The sequence below is a fragment of the Mesoplodon densirostris genome, chromosome 11, assembly GCF_025265405.1.
Source record: "Mesoplodon densirostris isolate mMesDen1 chromosome 11, mMesDen1 primary haplotype, whole genome shotgun sequence".
NCBI classification, from domain to species: Eukaryota; Metazoa; Chordata; class Mammalia; order Artiodactyla; family Ziphiidae; genus Mesoplodon; species Mesoplodon densirostris.
Genome location: NC_082671.1, coordinates 99,841,850 through 99,862,761, shown reverse-complemented (window position 1 = coordinate 99,862,761; position 20,912 = coordinate 99,841,850). Strand labels below are relative to the sequence as shown.

Genomic DNA, 20,912 nt, shown 5'->3' with positions numbered 1-20,912 from the left:
TGTGGCCTCTACCGTTGCGGAGCACAGGTTCCGGATGCGCAGGCTCAGCGGCCATGGCTCATGGGCCCAGCTGCTCCGTGGCATGTGGGATCTTCCCGGACCGGGGCACGAACCCATGTCCCCTGCATCGGCAGACGGACTCTCAACCACTGCGCCACCAGGGAAGCCCGAGAAGTCTTAATTTATACTAGAAACAACTTCTTTCAAAAAGATTTCCCACCTGACCCTGTATCATTGTCACCTACAAGGGACGTCATTGGCTCATTTCTCTGCCTTTAATTCACTCGATAAGTTTGAAAGTAACCCTTTATAGTACAACACATTCTTTACATTTTTTGTTTTTTCCCATAAGCTTAAACCTATAAGACTCCTCTATCTTCAAAAAGTAGTCATATGTATCTATGATTCATTATCTTCAGACAAATCTTTTCAAATATTTCAAGGACTCTGACTGCCTAAAGGCTTTTTTCAGATAACAATTTTTTTTTGGTTTGTTTTCTTTTTTTTTTTTTTTTTTTGCGGTACGCGGTCCTCTCACTGTTGTGGCCTCTCCCGTTGCGGAGCACAGGCTCCGGACGCGCAGGCTCAGCGGCCATGGCTCACAGACCCAGCCGCTCCGCGGCATGTGGGATCTTCCAGGACCGGGGCACGAACCCATGTCCCCTGCATCGGCAGGCGGACTCTCAACCACTGCGCCACCAGGGAAGCCCCAGATAACAACTTTATACATATTCTTTTTAGCTTCAAATTCAAAATGATGTCCCTTAGATTTCACATATTCTTTCTCCGAGTCAAAAGATTTTGGGGGGTCATTGAAGTATATATGGTGATTTTTTTAAATTTATGTCATTTTTATTTATTTGCCAAAAATATGCATGAAAGCAATGGAAATAAGGATTACCTCAGGCTCTTAATTTGTCCCTTTGCAGAATTTATTGAACAATAATGGTTACTACTTTTCTAAGAAAGAGTTCGTGGAAATCTGCAAACTACTTTAAGGTACAGTGTTGGCAAACATGCTTTTATGGGATTTCAAATGTGAAAAAGTTCTCTTTTTAAATTTTTATATTGGGACATCCCTTGTGGCGCAGTGGTTAAGAATCCGCCTGCCAATGCAGGGGACACGGGTTCGAGTCCTGGTCCGGGAAGATCCCACATGCCGCGGAGCAACTAAGCCTGCGTGCCACAGCTGAAGCCCGCACGCCTAGAGCCTGTGCTCCACAACAAGAGAAGCCACCACAATGAGAAGCCCGAGCACCACAACAAACAGGAGCCCCCCTCTCAGCAACTAGAGAAAGCCCGCGCGCAGCAACAAAGACCCAACGCAGCCAAAAATAAAAAATAAATTTATAAATAAATAATATTTTTAAAATTTTATATTGATCTCCATTAACAGGATATCACATAATAAAATCCTAGAAGAAAACCATAGATAAAAACTAAATCCTAATAAAATGATAAAAATCACCTGATGAAATTGGCCAGAAATTTATGGGTCCGTTTTCTCAGTCACACTTTCTAGAAGCTAAGTTTCCTTCATTAAAAATATGATGTTCAAAGTTGAAAACCAGAATGCCGTTACAAATAAAAGAGGAAAATTATCACAGTTTAAAATGCCTTGAGTTACAGTTGCATAACACACATTCTTAAAAATTCTTTTAGTCGTCATTTTGCATAAAAATCTGTGATGTCCTTTACATAACAATAAAAACAAAACCCTGACATCTCAGCAGGTCACTCCAGCTGTCAGTCTGAATACATGCAAAATGAAGCAAATAAGATATACCTATGCGCTTTCTTTGTCTGAAGAGGATAGCTTCCAAGCAAATTCACATCACACTCATTTGCAGATAAACTATATTTTTGCACTGTGTGATGTAGTGACATCCACATTTCCATGCAAGGGACCATTGAATTCCCTAATGATCTGATTTTCTTAACGATGAGCACCAGTGAACTTTCCCCTAGGCAAACCAGATGGAAACGAAATTGTTTCTGCAAAATGAACAATTTGTGAAATGTTGGCAAATTGAATTCCAAACATACTTAGAGATGATCTTGACTTCCTCTGTAAGTCTGCCACAACATGCAGTGCATTTAAGGCCTACATGAGAAATACACTAATTATCTACATAACCTTTAAGGAAAAATAAATGAGAACAGAAGATCACCACTGGAGAGAGAAAAGCCAAACTCTGATAAAGCAGTAATATGTAGATGGGACCGTTTCACTAAGAAACTGAGATTAATGTAGATGTTGTTAGAGGTATTCACTTATCACCTTTGAGATTGGTGATCTATTTTGTGAAGGGGGTAACTCAAGTTCAGCAAATTTCTGCACATTGCTTCAAGTCAGTTACATAGCCAAGATGAAAATATAAATTCAAACGCCTAATCTATAGGCATATAATTTGCAACTCCATATATTTTCATCTTTATCTGAAAACTGAATTAACTGGGCTGTTCATGAGAAAGATTTTGTTTCCATTATCCACAATCTGATTATATTACTATTTTCACAGTGACACTGAAACTATCAAGTAGATGCAACATGCTTGTGGTACAGAAGATAGACTGTACTTTTTTCTTTATCTCAAGTAAATAATCCTTACAGGTCTCCTCGTATTCCATCTATGGAAGGTTGCAACGCCCCTGGAAATGGCCATAGTCATAATTGGGATTTGTACCTATTCAGAAATTCAAATATTCCACCTCAGCTATTATATCATCAAGTAATGAGGATTCTTTTGCATCTTTACAAGAGCCAGCTACTCAATGTCTAATAATGAAGTAGTGGAAACTATTTAAAAATGGTTATTCTACTGATATTAAACTAGTAAGAAAATGATATTAATACATTTCATGTACAAGTTTAGTATTTCAAAGCTCTTTTCTTTGATTTCATTTTATTCTTACCAGTTCTTTACTAGAAAATGTAGTTGCATTATTATATATAAATCTAGTTAGAGTTTCTCTCAAACCAAACTAGCCAAATTCCCAGTGTTACTCGCGTATTATTTTTAAAACCTATTCCCAAACAGTAACTGTTTTTTCTTTGGCTCTTTTATGTTTTTGTCCTGTCTAGTTTTTCCGCTAATGATATTTATACATTGTCCTTGGCATGTCTACTCTCTCAGAAAGCTTGATCCCCAAGATTCCACTTCCGTATTCTCTTTGCCTTTAATAAGAAACCCAAATGATATCTTAACTCTAAAGAAACTTTATTGTCAGCTATGTGCTAGACAGTTTTTTGTTTTTTGTTTTTACATCACTAGTGCATACAGCATAGCTTTTCATTTTTTCCCCATCAGAGTCTCGGGCCAACTGATTCCAAATTTTTCTTACAATAGCACAAAAACTAAAAATTGCCATTTTCTCTGTCCTATCCCTTTTCTACAGTAAGACACAATGGCTCTTGACCTGTAACTTTATATCGACTTTTAACCATATGGCAGACACTTTGTTAGGCAAAACTGATGAAAATATAAGCCTTGTTTAGTGAAAGAGGCAAATAGGGAACAGGCATCTTGTGTATAATATTATAAGTGCTATACTGAGAGTTTAAAAAGGTGTCACTGGAACAAAAATAGGGAAGAAAAGCCAAACTCTCATGAGAATGACCAGGGGATGACTCAGTAGAGAGGACAGCTGAGAATTAAGAGGAGTCCAGTAGTAAAACAAAGGGAGGGAGGTTATACCAGGTAAAGGAAGCAGATGTCCAAAGATATGAAAGTGCAAAAGAACATGGTGCAATCAACAACATGCAATAGTTCTTGTTCTGTTGCCTGCAACCCAAAATGAATTTGCTTTCATGAAGTAACATTTCTGTTGTATAAGTGTGCATCTCCTTTGCTATTTCTTTATATAATACTTTTAACATTTTCCTTTGTATGTCCATGGGCTTCATCCTCTGCTCTGGTGTCATCTTCATAGGTTGTCCTTTGTATTTTCAAAAATCTGTTCAAGTGAGACCACCCTTTCCAAGAGTCTGTCAAAAGGGCGGTTGTGTTTAACCTGAATCCTCCTACTTCTGCTCTCTTAATTCTTCTTGCTCATATAGATTATGAGAACCAGAATAGTCAAAAAGCTGGTCTTCTTCTTCCCCTGCTACACAGTCACACATCTAACCCATAATCCATCCCTTTCCAAAAATCCATCCCCCCACTCCTGTGGCATTCCTTCCCCTACTGATGGGTATCAAGAACCCCCAGGCCAATCCCTTCAGGAATGTTCACTTCCCTCTTTATTGTCAAGTACTTGCAGTTTATTGGAAGATAAAGTAAACAAACTGGCTTTTCCCCCGACCCCTTACTCTCTTTTTCAAGTTTCTTTTCTCTCCTCTATTCCTTTCTCTATTTTTTCCCCACTGCCTTGCCTCTCCAACCTCAATTTATTGGCTTTTTTTCCCCATCTTCTCTCTTTTTTCAAGGCTCCCATTTGCTATGGACAGCCCCCTTGGCAAGCTGAAGCCAGAAGTGGAAAAGCTGGACTTGGCCCCTATGACCTCCCTCACTTTGCTTAAGTGGCTTTTCTCCCCTTGCCAGCTTCTGTGTGACTAGCCTAGTGCATAGCATGCTCTTTTTGTTGCCTTCTTTTTGGTTCTCTTCTCCATGACTGTAAGCTCCTCTTGGCTCACAGGTGGGTCTTATATAATCCTCACAGAAAGAAAGAGCAGGTACGATTCATCTATTTTAATGGTGCAGGAAGAACTTGCTTGCAGTGCCCCCTTGAGGTGGTTGGTGGAAGAACTCAAGTCTACGGAGCATTTACCTTCCCTTTCACCCAGACCTCCCTGAGAAGAAGGAAAACCTTCTTGGGGCAATGGTGCCTCCTACTTGTGTGGTATTACCATTCCTTCTGGATTTCTTGGTCACCACCCCAGAACTAAAAAGGGAAAGTGTTCTTTGGATAAAACAGCACCTTGGCTTTTGAGTTCCCTCTGTCAAGACCCTATTCCCCCATGGTACCTTTCACGTTAGTTAGGATGCACCAGTAAACGTAGCTATGGAGTGACAGAGGTCAGGGTACTAAGTCTTTGCAGTTGTTGTGTATGATTAGTAAACATTTAATGCTGTTCTACCAGAAAGACTATGTATACATCATTCAAATGCTTATCTCTGCCAGTAAAAATGACACTTCTCAGAGTTGAAAGTGCCAAACTATGCCTTCCAAGGATTACCTGGCATTGTTTTTCATGACTGCTCCAGAACCAATGGCCCATCTTCTGGCATATTATTTATTTACAATGGCTTCCTTTATAATTGCCTAGGTCAAATTTGCATTTTCATGTAGAAATAGGTTGCTTATATTTCAAAATTACTTAGTATCCACACTTCCGGTTTAAAAGAAGATAACGCTGGTTCCCATAATCCAAATAACTATTTGGAAGAGGCCCCAAAAGTCACATGAAGAATATTTAAAATTGGTCTGACCTAGAAAATCAAGGACATGTAGTTAACAGAGAGAGAATGTTAAAGGGACAAAGCAACTTCGTCTCTTTAGCTACTTTCCACAAACGTTCTCCATCATTTCCCTTCGCTTCACATGTCCTCATACAATTGGGTCATTCACCTGGATTCCTACTTAGGCTCTCTGACTAAGGCAGCATCCTTAACTATGGAGACATACTCACCATCTTTGGTGTTTTTGCCCGTCTCCACTCACTTAGATAAATCTTCCATAACCCAAAGAACTGTCAACTAAAATTTAATACCATGATGGATGGCCATGTCATCCTCTAGGGGGCAAAACAGCATTTCATATTATTTTAAAGGACTCCTAGAGATCTAAAGCTTTAGGGGAAGGGAATCCATGGTGGAATTTCAGGCCCCAAAGCACACTACAGCATGAAGAATCTCTGGACAAGGACATTGCCAGGACTCACTTCCCATTCTACATTCTGGTCGCATTCCCCTATCCGCCACTCGAAATTCTCATTTGAAATTAACCACAACAAATTCCTCTCCCTTCTCTATACTGGTCCTTCCAAATATATATTTCTAAAATGGCACTAATCATTTTATGTTGAACTTTTGTTTTTATGCTTGTCCCCCTCAACACAGAATAAGTTTCTTAAGGTCAAGGACAAGTTTTCATCATCCATTCTTCCTAGTACCTTGCACCATGACTGACATATTGAAAACACAAAATAAGCATTTGGCAAAGTGAATTAATGAAGTATAAGCATTGCTCGTTTTCTACTAACCACAGAAAGTGAAATGGATCACTAATCATACTTTTGAAAACACTGTTTAGAATTCATTTATTTATTTCTATTAATTATGTAAGGCTAGGCTACAATAAGAAGCTGGCCCAAACATGTAATGGTTCAGCAAAAGAAATGTATTTCTTGCTCACTCAGTAGTACAAAGTGGTTCCACATTGGCAGGTAGGGTTCTTTTACTGTGCCATTTGGGGATCCTGGAAAATTGAACCTCTGCCATTTACAGCATGTGGCTTCGAAGGTCACAGAGGTCACTATCACAGTCATAGCAGAGACGAAAGATCATACAAAGTAGTTATGGGGGATTGAGCCTAGAAGGGCACGCTTCACTTCTGTTCACAGTCCACTGGCTAGAATCCAATCACAAGACCTCATCCAACTGCAAGGAGGGCTGAGAAATGTAGTCTAGCTATGTGTCCAGGAGGAAGAGAATGGATTTTGACAAACCACTAGTAGTCTCTGCCAGAGTTGAGCACTCAAATATGTTTGCATTCTTTGTCTCAACGAATATGTGCTACTCAGGTCTTATAAGCCAGGACTATGCATACAGATTAAAAGGGTGCTGCATAAAGATGATCAAGTGCATGTAAGTGAGATACAATCCAATCATCACACAAATCAATATCCGATTGCTGTATATCATTACAATTACTGGGCATGATTATAGTAATGATAACTATAGTCAAAACTTCAAAAGAAGAGTATAAGGAACTACTAAAGAATATTTAAGAAAGACTTTATTTAGTCTGGGAGTCAGGTAAGATTTCTCCAAATAAATGTTGAGGTAAGGTCTGAAAGATGAGTAAAGGTTACATAAAAGGGAGAATAACAAAAGGACAGAATATGTCAAGCAAAAGGAACTGTTCATATGGTGGTGCTAAGAGTACAGTTAACATGACTTATTTCATGATATGAAGAAGCCTGATATGAAGAGGCTGAGGAGTAAGCAGGAACAAGCCCTTGAAGAATATTTTAACTGGTGGTAAAGTTGGGGTTCTTTATCCCAAGACAGACAGAAGACCTACTTTCAGGATTTTAAGTAGATTTGTTATTTAAGAGGCCGACTCTGCCCACTATATTCCTGGAGTAAATTGAAGGAGAACAATTTAGAGAGTATTAGAATATCCCAGATGACAGATTAGTGGATTAGGGGGTAAATACTCTAATATTGAAATGTTAGAGATTTATTGGAAAAGGATGGAAACAAGTGAACCCACTTGAGAGATTTCTAATAGGTAAAATCAGATCTCTAAAGAAGTCAATGGTCAGTGATAATGCCCAGTTTTCTGGCTTTAGCAACTGTTTGGAGGCTGTTACCAGTACTGAAATAGAGTGAACCAGGCTTGTGAGAAATGTAATGAAATTCAGTTTTTGGCATTTGAGTCTAAGATCTTTATTTAACGTACTAATGTGGAAATGACAAGTAAGCAGTGGATATATAAGTCTGGAGTCCAGATAAAAGATCTGAACTGAAGAAACAATCTTGGGAATCACTTCTGGATTGTAACTAAATTCATAGACTGGGATAATATCAGTTTAAGAAGAAAAGAAATGGGCTTGGACTAGAATCAGTGGCCAGAGAGGCAGATAAATCAAGAAAGCCTCTAGAATTACAGAATCCAGGGAAGAGAGATAAGTCAACAAATCCTGCTGAGAGTTCAAGTTAATGAAACCTGAAAAATATTTATGACTTACCAAGATGGATGTCATTTGAAAACTTGGCAGAAACCATTTCAATTCAATAAAGTAATGGAGAAATCAGTAGAACATGAACAAATAGGGACAGTGATTGTAGACAATGCATTCAAGAAGTTTGGCTTCTCTAGATAGTGCCTATTTCAACCACCCTCTTCCCTATATATGGCACTATGTATGGGGAAGGTGGTTGAAATAGGATTTTTGTTATAATAGCAAGTGCTCACATAGTATGTTTTATGTGCCAAGCACTCTTCTAATTACTTTACTTTGCCTTGTATTTTACCATGTTTATTTCGTTCCTCGGTTTTGTATGCTTTATTGTGTCCTAGTATCTAGGACAGTGGTGGCCCATAGGAGATGCCCAATAAATGTTTGATGAACAAATAGTTAATGCCCATGTCTCAGTGCAGTGCTCTCTCCATCACTCTGTACTGCACTGTACTGTTATTTTTAATAGGCATTTTGATTTTCTACTTTCATCATTTTTAGAGCACTTCAGTATATCCACTTTTCTGTTGTTAATTCTTATTTCTAATAGGACTACAAGTGTATCTCTTCATCAAAGTAGAAGTTAAAGATATAGTGAAAAAATTTTGAAGATATAAATCATAAATAGAAATCTGTCCTTAATTAAATTACATACATTTTATACTTATAGAAGAGTAACTTGTTTAAGTGCTTAGAGACTTTGCCCGTGCATCCCTGTGCCTGGAACATTCTTGCCCTGTCCTTCAAGGGGTTCACATTGAATCTTCCTGTGGAATCTTCCCATCTCAGCTCAGGTATTTGCTCTTCAAGCACACTTACATGTCACCAACCCCCCATATATACTAGCTCTAGCTGAAAGGGGAAAGCTGGAAGACTTGTCCTAAAGCTACATTTGCATGGCAAGCACATTTATTTTACAAAGGATGTTTATTTGGGGTGGCTGGAAAATTTTATCCTTGATTATTGGGGGTATAAATCTCCAAATAAAGTCTTCCTTCCTTAATTCTATCACTAGACCCTGGCAAGTTTCAACCTTCTCCTCTTTGCCCCCAGAGTATTTGTGCCACCTGTTCAGTGCAGTTAAAACATGATATTGTTATTCTGTTTAAATTTGTCTTTCTACTAAATTCTGAACTTGTTTAAAGTCATCTTATTCCTCTAGGTATCTATGGAGCCTAGACTAGACCCTGGAAGAGTTTATGATGGAACTTAATCATTGCTTAGTAAGAAATGAATGAATAGTTAAATGAATATGAAGTTAATCAATTACATAGTAACCTCACAAAATAAGTATTAAAAGAAATAACATAGTCTCATTCACCTGAACCATTTACTGCCCATTTGCACACTAGGCCAGATTCAGTCTTTTTAGCCTGGGTACATCCACAGCAACATTTCACACTGTGACCATCTGGACCATTAGATGTAAATACCGATTTGGCAGATACTTCAGGGGTAGGAGAGTAGTTATGGGAATAAAATGAATTTGAAAGATACTACCACACAAAGGATATGTTTAAAGCCACCCTGTTATTAAAATTAAAAACCTGACATTGACCTTTCCTATAAATGAATAATATCTCTGTATTTTTACAAATGGAGAATACGCAAATAGTCTAGATTTTCATTTTGAGAGATTGGACTGCCATTTGTCTGTCACCTCTAAATAGATGCCCAACCTCAGAAAAAAAACCTTCTATTCAGAGAAAATATCTCCAGTTTAACACATAGAAAAATCTTAAGATTAACATAAATAGAATATGTCCTTTTAAAATGTCACAGCATTAAGTCAATTCAGGTACCTTTTTAAAACTCATTCAAAAGTATAGCATTTCCAACAAGTGTGTGAACTTAGCCCCATTTGCAAAGATCATTAAAGTGAACACCTCTCTTTACACATAAAATGATGGATGGTGCTATAAAAGCCAGCATATATTCATTTTAAGCAAGCTTTTTATTTACCCAATGGACATGACCTCTGTTCTAGTATCTATAATGCTTTTCAAAAAGGAAAGGTATTACTCTAGTTGTCTATATTAAATCATTAATTCATGTCTACTCTATTCAGTGGATGCTTTTTAAAAACTATCAGAATTATCAAGCTGCTCAGAACAAAGGTGCTTTCTGATTGTCAGCTCCATATTCTAAAAGAGCAGGTTAATTTCTCTGAATCTCACAGTTGGAACTTTCTAACACTAACTGGCAGTTTCCACCTAGTGATCAAGGCAATTGACCAAAATAAATTATACATAAAGCTGAGATTTCTAATAGTAGTAAGGCCCCTTCGTGAGCTAATCATACCAGCAAAAGCACTCATCTGTCGGCTGCAACCCCATAGGGTCTTGAAATTATCTTATAAAAGCTGCACTTCCAGAAATGTTTTCGTTTCCAGTTTCATGAAAGGGCTAACAGAGCCATGTCTACAGCACTAGGAACAAAGAAAGACCTCTGAATATATTCATTAGTTGACTTGTTGATTAACCAGAAACACTGTTGATATATCGAGTACTAGTGTCCATGCTGTTTACAAAACAAGACTGGTGAGGCTCTCTTTTCAATGCAATCAACCAACAGTTATTTCTAAGCCCCTATCATGTGCCTTATTAGGTAGTATCAAGTACAATCCCTCTTCTTCCGGAGATTAGGGTGAGGGGAACTCACAAATATAAATAGGGGAAAATATCTCTAGGCACCATACTACTGGCTATAAAACAATTAATTACTAGTAGAAATCCTTGTGCACTATGGAGATACTGAAAGATATGGAACTTGGACTAGAGCTTAAGGGTTAGGGGTAATTTTATTAGGCATAATAAGGGACTACAGACATTGTAGATGAATTTCCTGACTAAGCAAAAATCTGGTGATGGGAAGGAAGATAGCTCAGAGATGTAGCCATTGCTGTGGTGACCCCTCCACACACATACAGTCTTGCATCATCTTCATGATGAAGGCATTTATTCCACTGGCCAAGGGTGTTGATGGCTGACACTCGTAACAACTGAGTTCCTCCTTCTTAGAATCTCCCTCACAGCTGAGGAGACCCTGGTCCAAGATGTGGGGAAAGGCCACATCCAAAGACTGGTGGATTCAGGAGCATAAAACTCATCTCTTCAGAATTTAGAACATCTCTGAAGAGCTATTTTAGCTCCAGAACTTCCCATAGGATCGACTGAGGCCTTTGGTGTGACTGCCTCATAGCCCAACTTCTCCACCCGAGCCATCCTGCTTTCTGCACTCCCCCATAAGTGTTGATTCCAAGGACACATCCCAATCTCCCACTTGCAAATCAGTTTGCTTCCACGGAGAACCCAACCTGTGGATACTGAGGACATTGACTATAATTGATAGTAGGGAATCTGCATTTATTCCATCAATAGGCATATATGGCTCTGCTCTGTGCCAGCCATCTCTTGTGGATCTCATACTCTGGTGGGGAAAACCTCAACAAAATAGAACTTCAAGCAATATGTGCTAGGATGAAAAAAAAAAGCAGGGCATGGGGGTAGGTAGTGTGAGTGTTTAGGAGTGGATGGAACCTCTTCAGATAGCATGGCCATATAAAAGGTCTCTAAAGAGGTGACATGTAAAGCAGAAAGCTGAGCAAACTAATAGAACAATCCATGATAGTATCTGGGGGGAGAATATTGCAGGCAGAAGGAAGAGCATAGGCAAAGGGTCTGAGGTCAAAGTGTACCTAACAGGTTTGGAGGAGAGGAAGTAAGATCAGGAGTATAATGGTAGGAGATGGAGAGGTGAGACCCCCATCTCTAAGGCCTTTAAGTGTAAGGAATACAGATTATTCTAGGTGAAATGGGAATACATTGAAGGGCTTTGAGTAGGATGGTCTCATGACCAGATTTCCACTTTAAAAGGATCAGTCTGCCTTTTATGTGAGGAAGAGTCTAGAAAGGAGCAAGAGTTGAAACAGAGTGGCTATCAGGAGGCTATTAGAGAAGTCTAGTTCAGGAATTATGTGATGATTTAGACTTAAGGTTACCAATAGTCATGGTTTGCCTGGGATCGAAGTTTCCCAGTATACAGGACTTGTGAGGCTTAAACCAGTAGAGTCTTGAGCAAATGAGGGTGGTTGGTCACCCTTGGACTAGAATGATGGCCCTATAAATGGGGAGATACGGTCAAATTCAAAATATATTCTGAAGATTGAGTAGGTAGTGAAGTTGAAGAAAAAGATTTGGATAGTTAGGGCAAAGTATAGAGCTTCTTGAAAGCCAGGAAGATGGGTTTGGACCTTGGAAAGATTAGCTTGGCATTAGTATGTGGTCTACATTGGACTTTGGTGAGACTATGACTTAAAGAAATCTTTGCTCAGACTATTTCAAAAGAGATGACAGAAGTATCTAGGGCATAGTCTCACAGAGTGGAAATGGAGGTGGAGGGGAGAGAGGCAGCGGTGGAGGCCATGGTATAGGGTGACAGTAGTGATGGCAGCAAATGGTAGAGATGCAGGTCATATTGGAAGTGGAGGTGGTGAGGGTCGCGGCCATGCTGCTGATGGTGGTAGACAGAAGTGAAAGAAGAAAGACAGTTGAAGATACATTACCCAAAAAAAGAAATGTCAAGACTTGTAGGCTGAATGACTAGAGGAAAACGAAAGGCAAGGTGGCCATTGGAAACAGATTAGTTAGCGACCCTGACAGGTAAGGGTATTGAAAAGGCAAACAGTTGAGGGGAGGGTTTGCTGATGAACCTCCATTTAGTAAGACAATCTAAAAGTGAAAGGAGAATATCCTAGTGGGCGGTCAGTTAGGAATATTAGTTTCTACCATTCCAGATGACGGTCTGACACTAAAGAAAACTCAGGGGCTTCCCTGGTGGCGCCGTGGTTGAGAGTCCGCCTGCCGATGCGGGGGACGCGGGTTCGTGCCCCGGTCTGGGAAGATCCCACATGCCGCGGAGCGACTGGGCCCGTGAGCCATGGCCGCTGAGCCTGCGCGTCTGGAGCCTGTGCTCCGCCACGGGAGAGGCCGTAACAGTGAGAGGCCCGCGTACCGCAAAAAAAAAGAAAAAAAAAGAAAACTCAGGATCAAGTCAAAAGCCTTTGAGCATTAGCTCCATGCTGACACATCAGGTAACCTTATGTAAACCGAGTTTAAAAATTTTAAAGCACTGAAAAGCAACTTCAGTTGCTTAACATAAAAATACATGCTTAATTTGGCATACCAATTATGATGATTTTATGAGCAAATGAAATCTTACATGTTCAAGTTCCTAAGTTAATGAATTAAATGGAGATCTGTAAAAGGTGCTAAAATAAGTACTTTTCTCTATTTCCCTTTCTCCCAAAATATCCACTTTGAAACTCAGTCACTCTTTCTTCCCCCATCCCATAGCTTTAAAATTACAGGTAACTTGACATATTTCTTCTACTTGATGTATGGTTTTTCAAACTGCAACTGCTTTCTTCTGAAACTAAATATGTAAAATCTTAAAGATTCCCTAGATATCCTAAGATTGAATACTACTAGAAGTTATGACAACTCTTTGTTTAGAACACCTGAGATGCCTATAAATTGTGGAATTAGATTATGGGCCACGAAGAGCGGTGTCATTTAAGAGAGAACACCTGATTAGGATGCTTAGAGTGACCTGGTTCTCCAGCAGTTCCCCAGAAAGGCTACTGTGGCAAATAGACTCCTGCAAAAAGAACCCTCCTGATGAGCATTTCTGAACAGCAGTTTTGTTCGTTTACCTTTCTCTTGTCTCCTAAGGTTCAGATGAATGTGTCCATCCTTTGTATTAATTTCTGTGCTATCGAGGCCCGTTCTGTATTTTCAGAGACTATGAAATGTAATCTAGTTCGCTAGATTCTCCTGATGTGTACATTAATTCCTAGGGGTGAGTAGGCACATTAGAAGTAACTATTATCTACACTAGTGGAAGAGACGTATGACCTAGATGATTCAAAATGGGGAAATTAGCTCCAATTTCCACGTATTTACTTTTTGAAAAAAAGTGATAATTCAGGGAAGGACCTTGTCTTCAAGGAGTTTTTAGTCATGTGGGGAAATTAAGACATGCACAGTAAGACCCAAAAAAGTCCTTAGTAACATAAGAGATACGTGTGTAAGGTGCTATGGGAACTCAAGGAATGAAAGAACCATGGCTCTACACACATGTGGTGATATTTTCAAAAGCATTACATAAGCAGAAAGTACCATTTCTCTCTTCCTCCCTCTCTCTCTCTCACGTGAGCGCGCAAGCACACACACACAGACGTTGAATATATTACTTCTCACCTATCGATAAATTATAGAACAGGTAGATACCCTTTCCTTTTTGAAAGATGGATTTAATGAGTACCCCCCAAAAAAGGAATTGCATTTTCTTAATTTGTTGGATTACATCTAGGCAGTTAATTTAGCCAATTTAACATATGTCAAGATACAGAGAAGGCCAAAAACAGCCATATTAGGAGTACAACAGGAGAAGACCTGAGGATATGGCCTTCTGTACCTCATTCCTATGTTAGAAATCTTTCTGCAAAAGTCTGGCACAACCATTACCTTCTTCGGAATTAACTATTGGAGAGGGGGTGGGCAGGGAAAAGATACAAAGAAATAAACCCTGATTTGCCGTACATATACTTAATCCCGTATGCCAGTGAGCAGTCTAGCACCTCCAGCATCTGAGAATACAACAAACTGCACACCCTCGCCCCCTCTCTCATGCTTTAATATGAATGCAAAAATCTTCCTCATGTTCAATTACCAAAGTTCTTAGTTATCCTAAAGAGTAAAACACTTAAGGTGGGAGAACCCATAGGCCTCTTTTCTGAAAAAGGTAAAAGTTCTATATAGCATCATCATTTTAAACTCTTCAGTTATTCAGAAATGCTCAAATATAGGACTGGTGAATGTTCTTGAAACTAAAATATGATACCAATGAAATAACGTGAGGGTATATGAGAAACTTTGTGTTACTGTGTATTTCACTTTTTTGACCCACCGCTTAGATTTTTATAAATTTTAGGATAAGGAAAAAGAAAGTTAGACCTCACTTGAAATGAGTAAAACTAAAAGTACAAAAACTTATATACGTTTTTGCCTTTTTGCCTTTCTGCTATTAGGAATTTACAATTTCTCATCAACAAATAGAATTTAAATGGAACACGAAAGCAAGTCTTTTTCCCCCAAAAGTCTAAGTATTACACATAATCCTATTTGAAATGTCAAAAAACAAAAAAGTAGGTAGGTTGATTCTACCAAAAAAGTGTTAGGCTCTTTTCAAAGCCATTTAATCAAGTTACGAATTTTTGCCAAGAGTTTTGCAGCACTATTCAGAAAGCAGTCTCTAAAAAAGTCGTCTTGGTCCCATCTCCTGAACCATTGAATTATGGATGTATTTTGATGAATGTTAAAGTATAGATGAGCTACTTAAAAACTGAAATGAGTTACAGTCACTCTTGGTGATACCTTAGTGAATGAAAGGCCACTGGGTAAATGCCAGTGAACGTTAAGAGTTTTCAAATTCTAATTGTCATAAGCCCCCTCCCTGAGGAGTTTACAGTGTTTATGTACAAACCACATTCACCTTTACTTGAAAAATTACTTATACTTTCTTATTGGTTTTCACAGCAGGAGAAATTGGGTGATATCTGCTTCTCCCTTCGCTACGTACCTACTGCCGGCAAACTGACTGTTGTCATACTTGAGGCAAAGAACCTGAAGAAGATGGATGTAGGTGGCTTGTCTGGTGAGTCTGACGTTTACTGTGTTTTTTATGCTGTTTCATCGTGGATACCGAATGCACAGCACACGTGCCGCGATGCCCCACTCCTTAATTGGTCACAGTTCTCTTTCCCATGGAGCCTGGAAGCAGTTTCATAATTCATCCCAACACAGAGACCCAGGAAGCCACTCTCAATTTATTAGAATTAGCAGAGAAGATGAAACCTGTTTTCCTGCTTCACAGCCCAGGTATCAATTGTCAATCCTATAGCTCTGAAAGCTGAAAAACTGCTTCTCTTTCGAAAGGCAGCACCTATGACCAATCATAATTTTGTTCTGTTTTTTTGGTTTTGTTTTTTGGTCAAAATTCATTTATGATATGAAAAGTACTGTTTTATCTGAGACTCATTAGGTTAATACTTAATTCATATAATAAAAGCCAAATATTAGGTAAGTATATAGCCTAAGATAGTTTTTAGCAATACTGTTTTGTGTGAACATGCAGCATTTCAAATATATGTGAACAATAAAATCTGAGGGTGAATTCTCATGGTAACGCATTCATTCTCTACAGTTTGTGTTGGGGATGGGGAAATTTTGGGATTTAAAGTTCTGTAAAACCCAATTTTAGTTTTTAAAATAGTGAGTATATTCTTTTCTTTTTTTTTTAAGTGAGAAAGTATATTCTTTTTTTTTTTAACACCTTTATTGGAGTATAATTGCTTTACAACGGTGTGTTAGTTTCTGCTATATAACAAAGTGAATCAGCTATACATATACATATGTCCCCATATCTCCTCCCTCTTGCGTCTCCCTCCCACCCTCCCTATCCCACCCCTCTAGGTGGTCACAAAGCACCGAGCTGATCTCCCTGTGCCATGCGGCTGCTTCCCACTAGCTATCTATTTTACATTTGGTAATGTATATATGTCCATGCCACTCTCCCACTTCGTCCCAGCTTACCGTTCCCCCTCCCCGTGTCCTCAAGTCCATTATACTTGCTCAAAAGCAAAGTCAACTCAAGGACTTGTCATTTCCAGAGCTGAACACAATTGTTTTTATTTTCTTCTCTGTGTGATTAAATCAGTTATATTCTTGATCTTCTAGTAACTCATTAAAGTGTGAGGATGATATGGCAAAGGGTCAAAAATAGACTATAGTTGTCATTGTTCCTGGCTATGGAATTAGAACCAACATTACTGGTTATTCGGTGCTTTCCCTAATAAAAATATTGCAAACTTCAAAAGGTCACCCTCATGCAGCATGGCGATTTTATATTATAAAGTATAACAGCTAAAATATGCTAAAGCTAAGGCTCCACTTACTGAACCACTAATTTGTCAACCAAATTCTCCTGGTGCCTAAATTTACTTCTCTTTATAAATACATTGCCTGGGGAATCTGCACTACTTCTTTCAGGTCACTAAGACCCCATTTAAAAACTTGCTGCTTTCATTGCCTAATGGCATTAACAGAGCAAGTTTAAAGCAATGAGCAGTTTCTTTCAAAAATGTAGAGTATTTATTGTGCCTAAGATGCAAAATATATGCATACACATATGTATGTGTCTATACACATCCACCTTTTCCTGGCTCTGTCCAGTGAAAAGGCCTAGAAACAGAGACTGACCTAGTAGCCATGACCATCCCAGAACCAGAAATGGTGTGAAAATACAATTTCTCACTAGAAGAGCCTGGAGCTTATTGGAGAAATGGTAGATTCCAGGTGTGGCAAAGGAAGGTATACAAGACAAGGCTAGAACATCTCATCATGCCAGAAAGCAAGGAAACTATCAAAAACTAAGGGGGCCATGTCAACAGGCTTAAGAGTCACCTTGAAGAGGCTTCCACTGGCCAAAGATGTGATAATTTGAACATCAGTAATGATAATAAATGCAATGTATTTAAACCTAAAACAAACGAGTATTTAATGTGCAGAGAAATTTTTAGGCACGAGAACAGTTTACCCCCAGAATTCTACTTAGTATCTTGAAGTCTGACTTCAGACACCTTTGACCTTTCCACTTCCTTTGGTTCCATAGCCAACTATCATCGTATAGTTCTCTGCATCCTCTCTCCCACACTCCTTTCCAAACTCCTATGCCAACCACCTCCTCAGCACCTCTATCTAGTGCTCTCCTGGTCTTCCTCCCCATTCACCTTACACCCTTCATCAGAGCTCCAGAAGCAACTCTACCATGAAGCCAGTAACTTCAGGGTCCCTTATTTGTTCTGTCTTCTCCCAAAGTCCTAGAAAGGAGCCCCCATGGTCACAGATAGATATTTCACCCACAATTTGTTAATCACAGTTTGTGCCTCTTGACACTCTCACGCCTCTTCCATCATCCATATTTCTTGTTGTTCAGCAGCATCAGAGATGCTACAGGCATTTTTGAGGTTTAGCTATGGGAAGTTGGGTCTAGCAGGACATTATTTATGTGGCTTACAGTCATAACCATGTGTAGTTGGGTAACTGCTAGCTATCCCAGTGAAGGAAGGGCTCCCGGCATGACTCCTACCACCTATTGGGCTAACTCAACACTGTGACTTGGAAGGGGCAAGGCCAGAGGTCATATCTAATTCAGTCTTCGTAACTCTATAAAAAAGAAAAATATATATTCTTTTTTCAAATGCCAAACTACATTTGCTGAAAATAGCTAGTACTGGAACCAAAGTGGCCTGTTTTGCCAGGGTTTACAATTATAGTAGCTTCACGACCCACCTAACCCAGTTCCACCCCTAAATTTGAATTAACTGGAATGATTTGGTTGAACAGTTAAATATTAAATTAAGGATATTTAGCCTTGAAATATCCTTAAAGAGTCCTAATCATATGGGCTTCCTGCTGTCTGTAAAATTAAGCCATAATCACTCAGGTCTACATAATATAGATACTTCCAGACTACGCCCCACCATATTTCTATATTTGAACCAAGTTGACCAGCACACTGGTCCCTGGAACAGGCGATGGGATTTGCTGCCTCCACTGTTTGCTTAAGTTGTTTCCTTCACCTGGTATCTCTTCCATCCACCAAGGTCTAGCTAAACCCTATCCATTCTTCAGGCCCAGCTGAAGTCTTATTTCCTCCATCCATTGAAGAACTAGGTATTGTGGCCCTATTGTATGTTAGGCATTGTTCTGAAACCAGGTTTACATCAGTGGACAAAACAGCCAAAGGACCCTGCCCTCATACAGATTACATTGTAATGTGGGGAAACAGACAGGAAGCCAATAAATAAGAAAAGCAAGTTGTACACTAAGAGGTGATAAGTGCTATGAAGAAAGCAAAGCAGGGAAGTAGAATAAGGAATGTTGGGGAGAAGCTTTAAATGGGGTGGTAGGAGAAAGACCTGTGAGTAGGTAATCTTTTGGAAACAACCTGGAAGAGGTGAAGAAGTGAGCTATAGGGGTGCCTGGGGCAGACAGCTTTTTACGTGGAAGGGTTCCATGAAGCCTTTTTTGATCCATCCTAAAAGAACAAATTTTTTCTTTTTTTAAATGCCAGTAGTTTGTTTACACCCTTCAAACATCACGCTTCTCTCACTAGACTGTGCTCTATATTTATATATCCCACCATGCCCACACTGACTTTGTAAATAATCAATTATTTACAAAGGAGCTATGGCCTGAAAAAACAAGTCTTGCATTTCAAATTTGTTTAACCTACTTACCATTAAAATAACTTTAAGCACTTGGATGGTCTGTCTCAAAGTAAGTTGACCTATGTCCAAGGAGACCAAAATTATATAACGAGGTCCTTCCAGGTAATTTGAATGCCAAACTACATTTGCTGGAAATAGCTAGTAAATTGGAACCAAAATGGGTTTTTTGCCAGTGCTTAAATCCCAGTCTCCCACTGTTAGCAATTTGACATTGGACACGTTATCTAGCTTTCTAAGCCTCAGTTGCATTATCTGTAAAGTGGGAATAATTAGATAATCTTATTTATAAGGTTATTGTGAGAAATAAATGAAAGCACACTAAAGTGCTTACTACCTATTATTGTAATTATTTCTATTAGTAACCTTATCAAATCTTGGGCTAAATATGCAAAATGTGAAAGCAACCAATGGGTAGTTTAACCAATTCCTTGATTTAGTGGGAAAAAAGTTTGATGGGATTGGCTGGTCAATTCAGACAAAGAGATATCAGTTGACACCTGTATTCTAAGTCCCAATATCAAATTAAGACAATATATGGGATGAAACAAAAAATACTGAAGAAGAAATAGGAACATTTTTAAAAATAATTTATTACTACTCCTCAACACAGTCAGTTTCTTTCTTTTCTACTGTATTAATTCAAAAAGCATGGCTCCAAGATTTTGCCTCTATCATATACCCAATATAACAAGCCATGCAAATCCCAACTCTTACTTTACAGTGACAAATTTGATTGGACCATTCACATATTTACAGTAGACACTTGAGCTTTGATGCTTCCTGTTCTAGCGCTCAAGTATTTGAGCACCAGCGAGGGTTTCTGAATCTACCTATTTGTATTGAAATCTTGAGTCCTGCAGGCTGCAAGGCTGTTCGTCAGGTGCAAGTATGTGCAGTGGGAAATGAGCAGCTTTTGTGCCCTGTACTTGGAAAAAACTCAAGCCTTCGGCCTAGTAACCACAATTTAATATACATCTGCACTTTTGGAGTAAATCTCCCTTCAAATAAATGTTTTCGTAAAAATTGAGGTAGAGTATGAAGAGTGCCTTAGTCCATTCAGGCTGCTATAACAGAATGCCATAACATGGATGTCTCATAAACAGAAATATCTCACAGTTCTGGAGGCTGAGACATCTAGGATTAAGGTGTCAATAGGTTCTGTGTGTGATGAGAACCTCCTTCCTGGTTCACAGATGGATGTTTTCTCTGTGTCCTCACGTGGTAGAAGGAGCAAGGGAGCTCTTTGGGGTCTCTTTTATAAGGTCACTAATCTCTTTCATGAGGGCTCGACCCTCAAGAGCTAATCACCTTCCAAAGGTCCCACCTCCAAATACCATTGCATTGAGGACCCTGTTTCAACATATGATTTTTAAGGGAATATTAACATTCAGTCTATAGCAAAGAGGTCTAAGAAATTGAAAGCATCAGAAAAGTTGAGAATTCCTAAAGGTGTGAGGTTCTATATATGTCTTGCATTTTTTAGCTGTATAATTTTTATATTTGAATTTCTACCCGTGTAGACTCACAAGTCCGAAATAACTAGACACCCTGCTCCTAATTTCTTGTCCCTGGATATGTTACAGTTACTCTTCTCAGGTTTTTTTTTTTGGTCATCCCAGAAATCTGAGACTTCTGAGTACAGCTTTACAG

The 20,912-nt window shown here is 39.0% G+C and overlaps 1 protein-coding gene across 3 annotated transcripts in view; it reads left to right on the top strand.

Annotated features, from left to right (window-relative positions):
- SYT1 (synaptotagmin 1) overlaps window positions 1–20,912 on the top strand; it is a 566,654-nt gene that overhangs the window by 465,020 nt on the left and 80,722 nt on the right. For all 3 annotated transcript variants that reach the window (XM_060112444.1, XM_060112443.1, XM_060112442.1), the window contains one exon: window positions 15,508–15,625. In XM_060112444.1, the coding sequence (XP_059968427.1) occupies window positions 15,508–15,625 (118 nt within the window). The remainder of the gene's footprint in view (window positions 1–15,507; window positions 15,626–20,912) is intronic.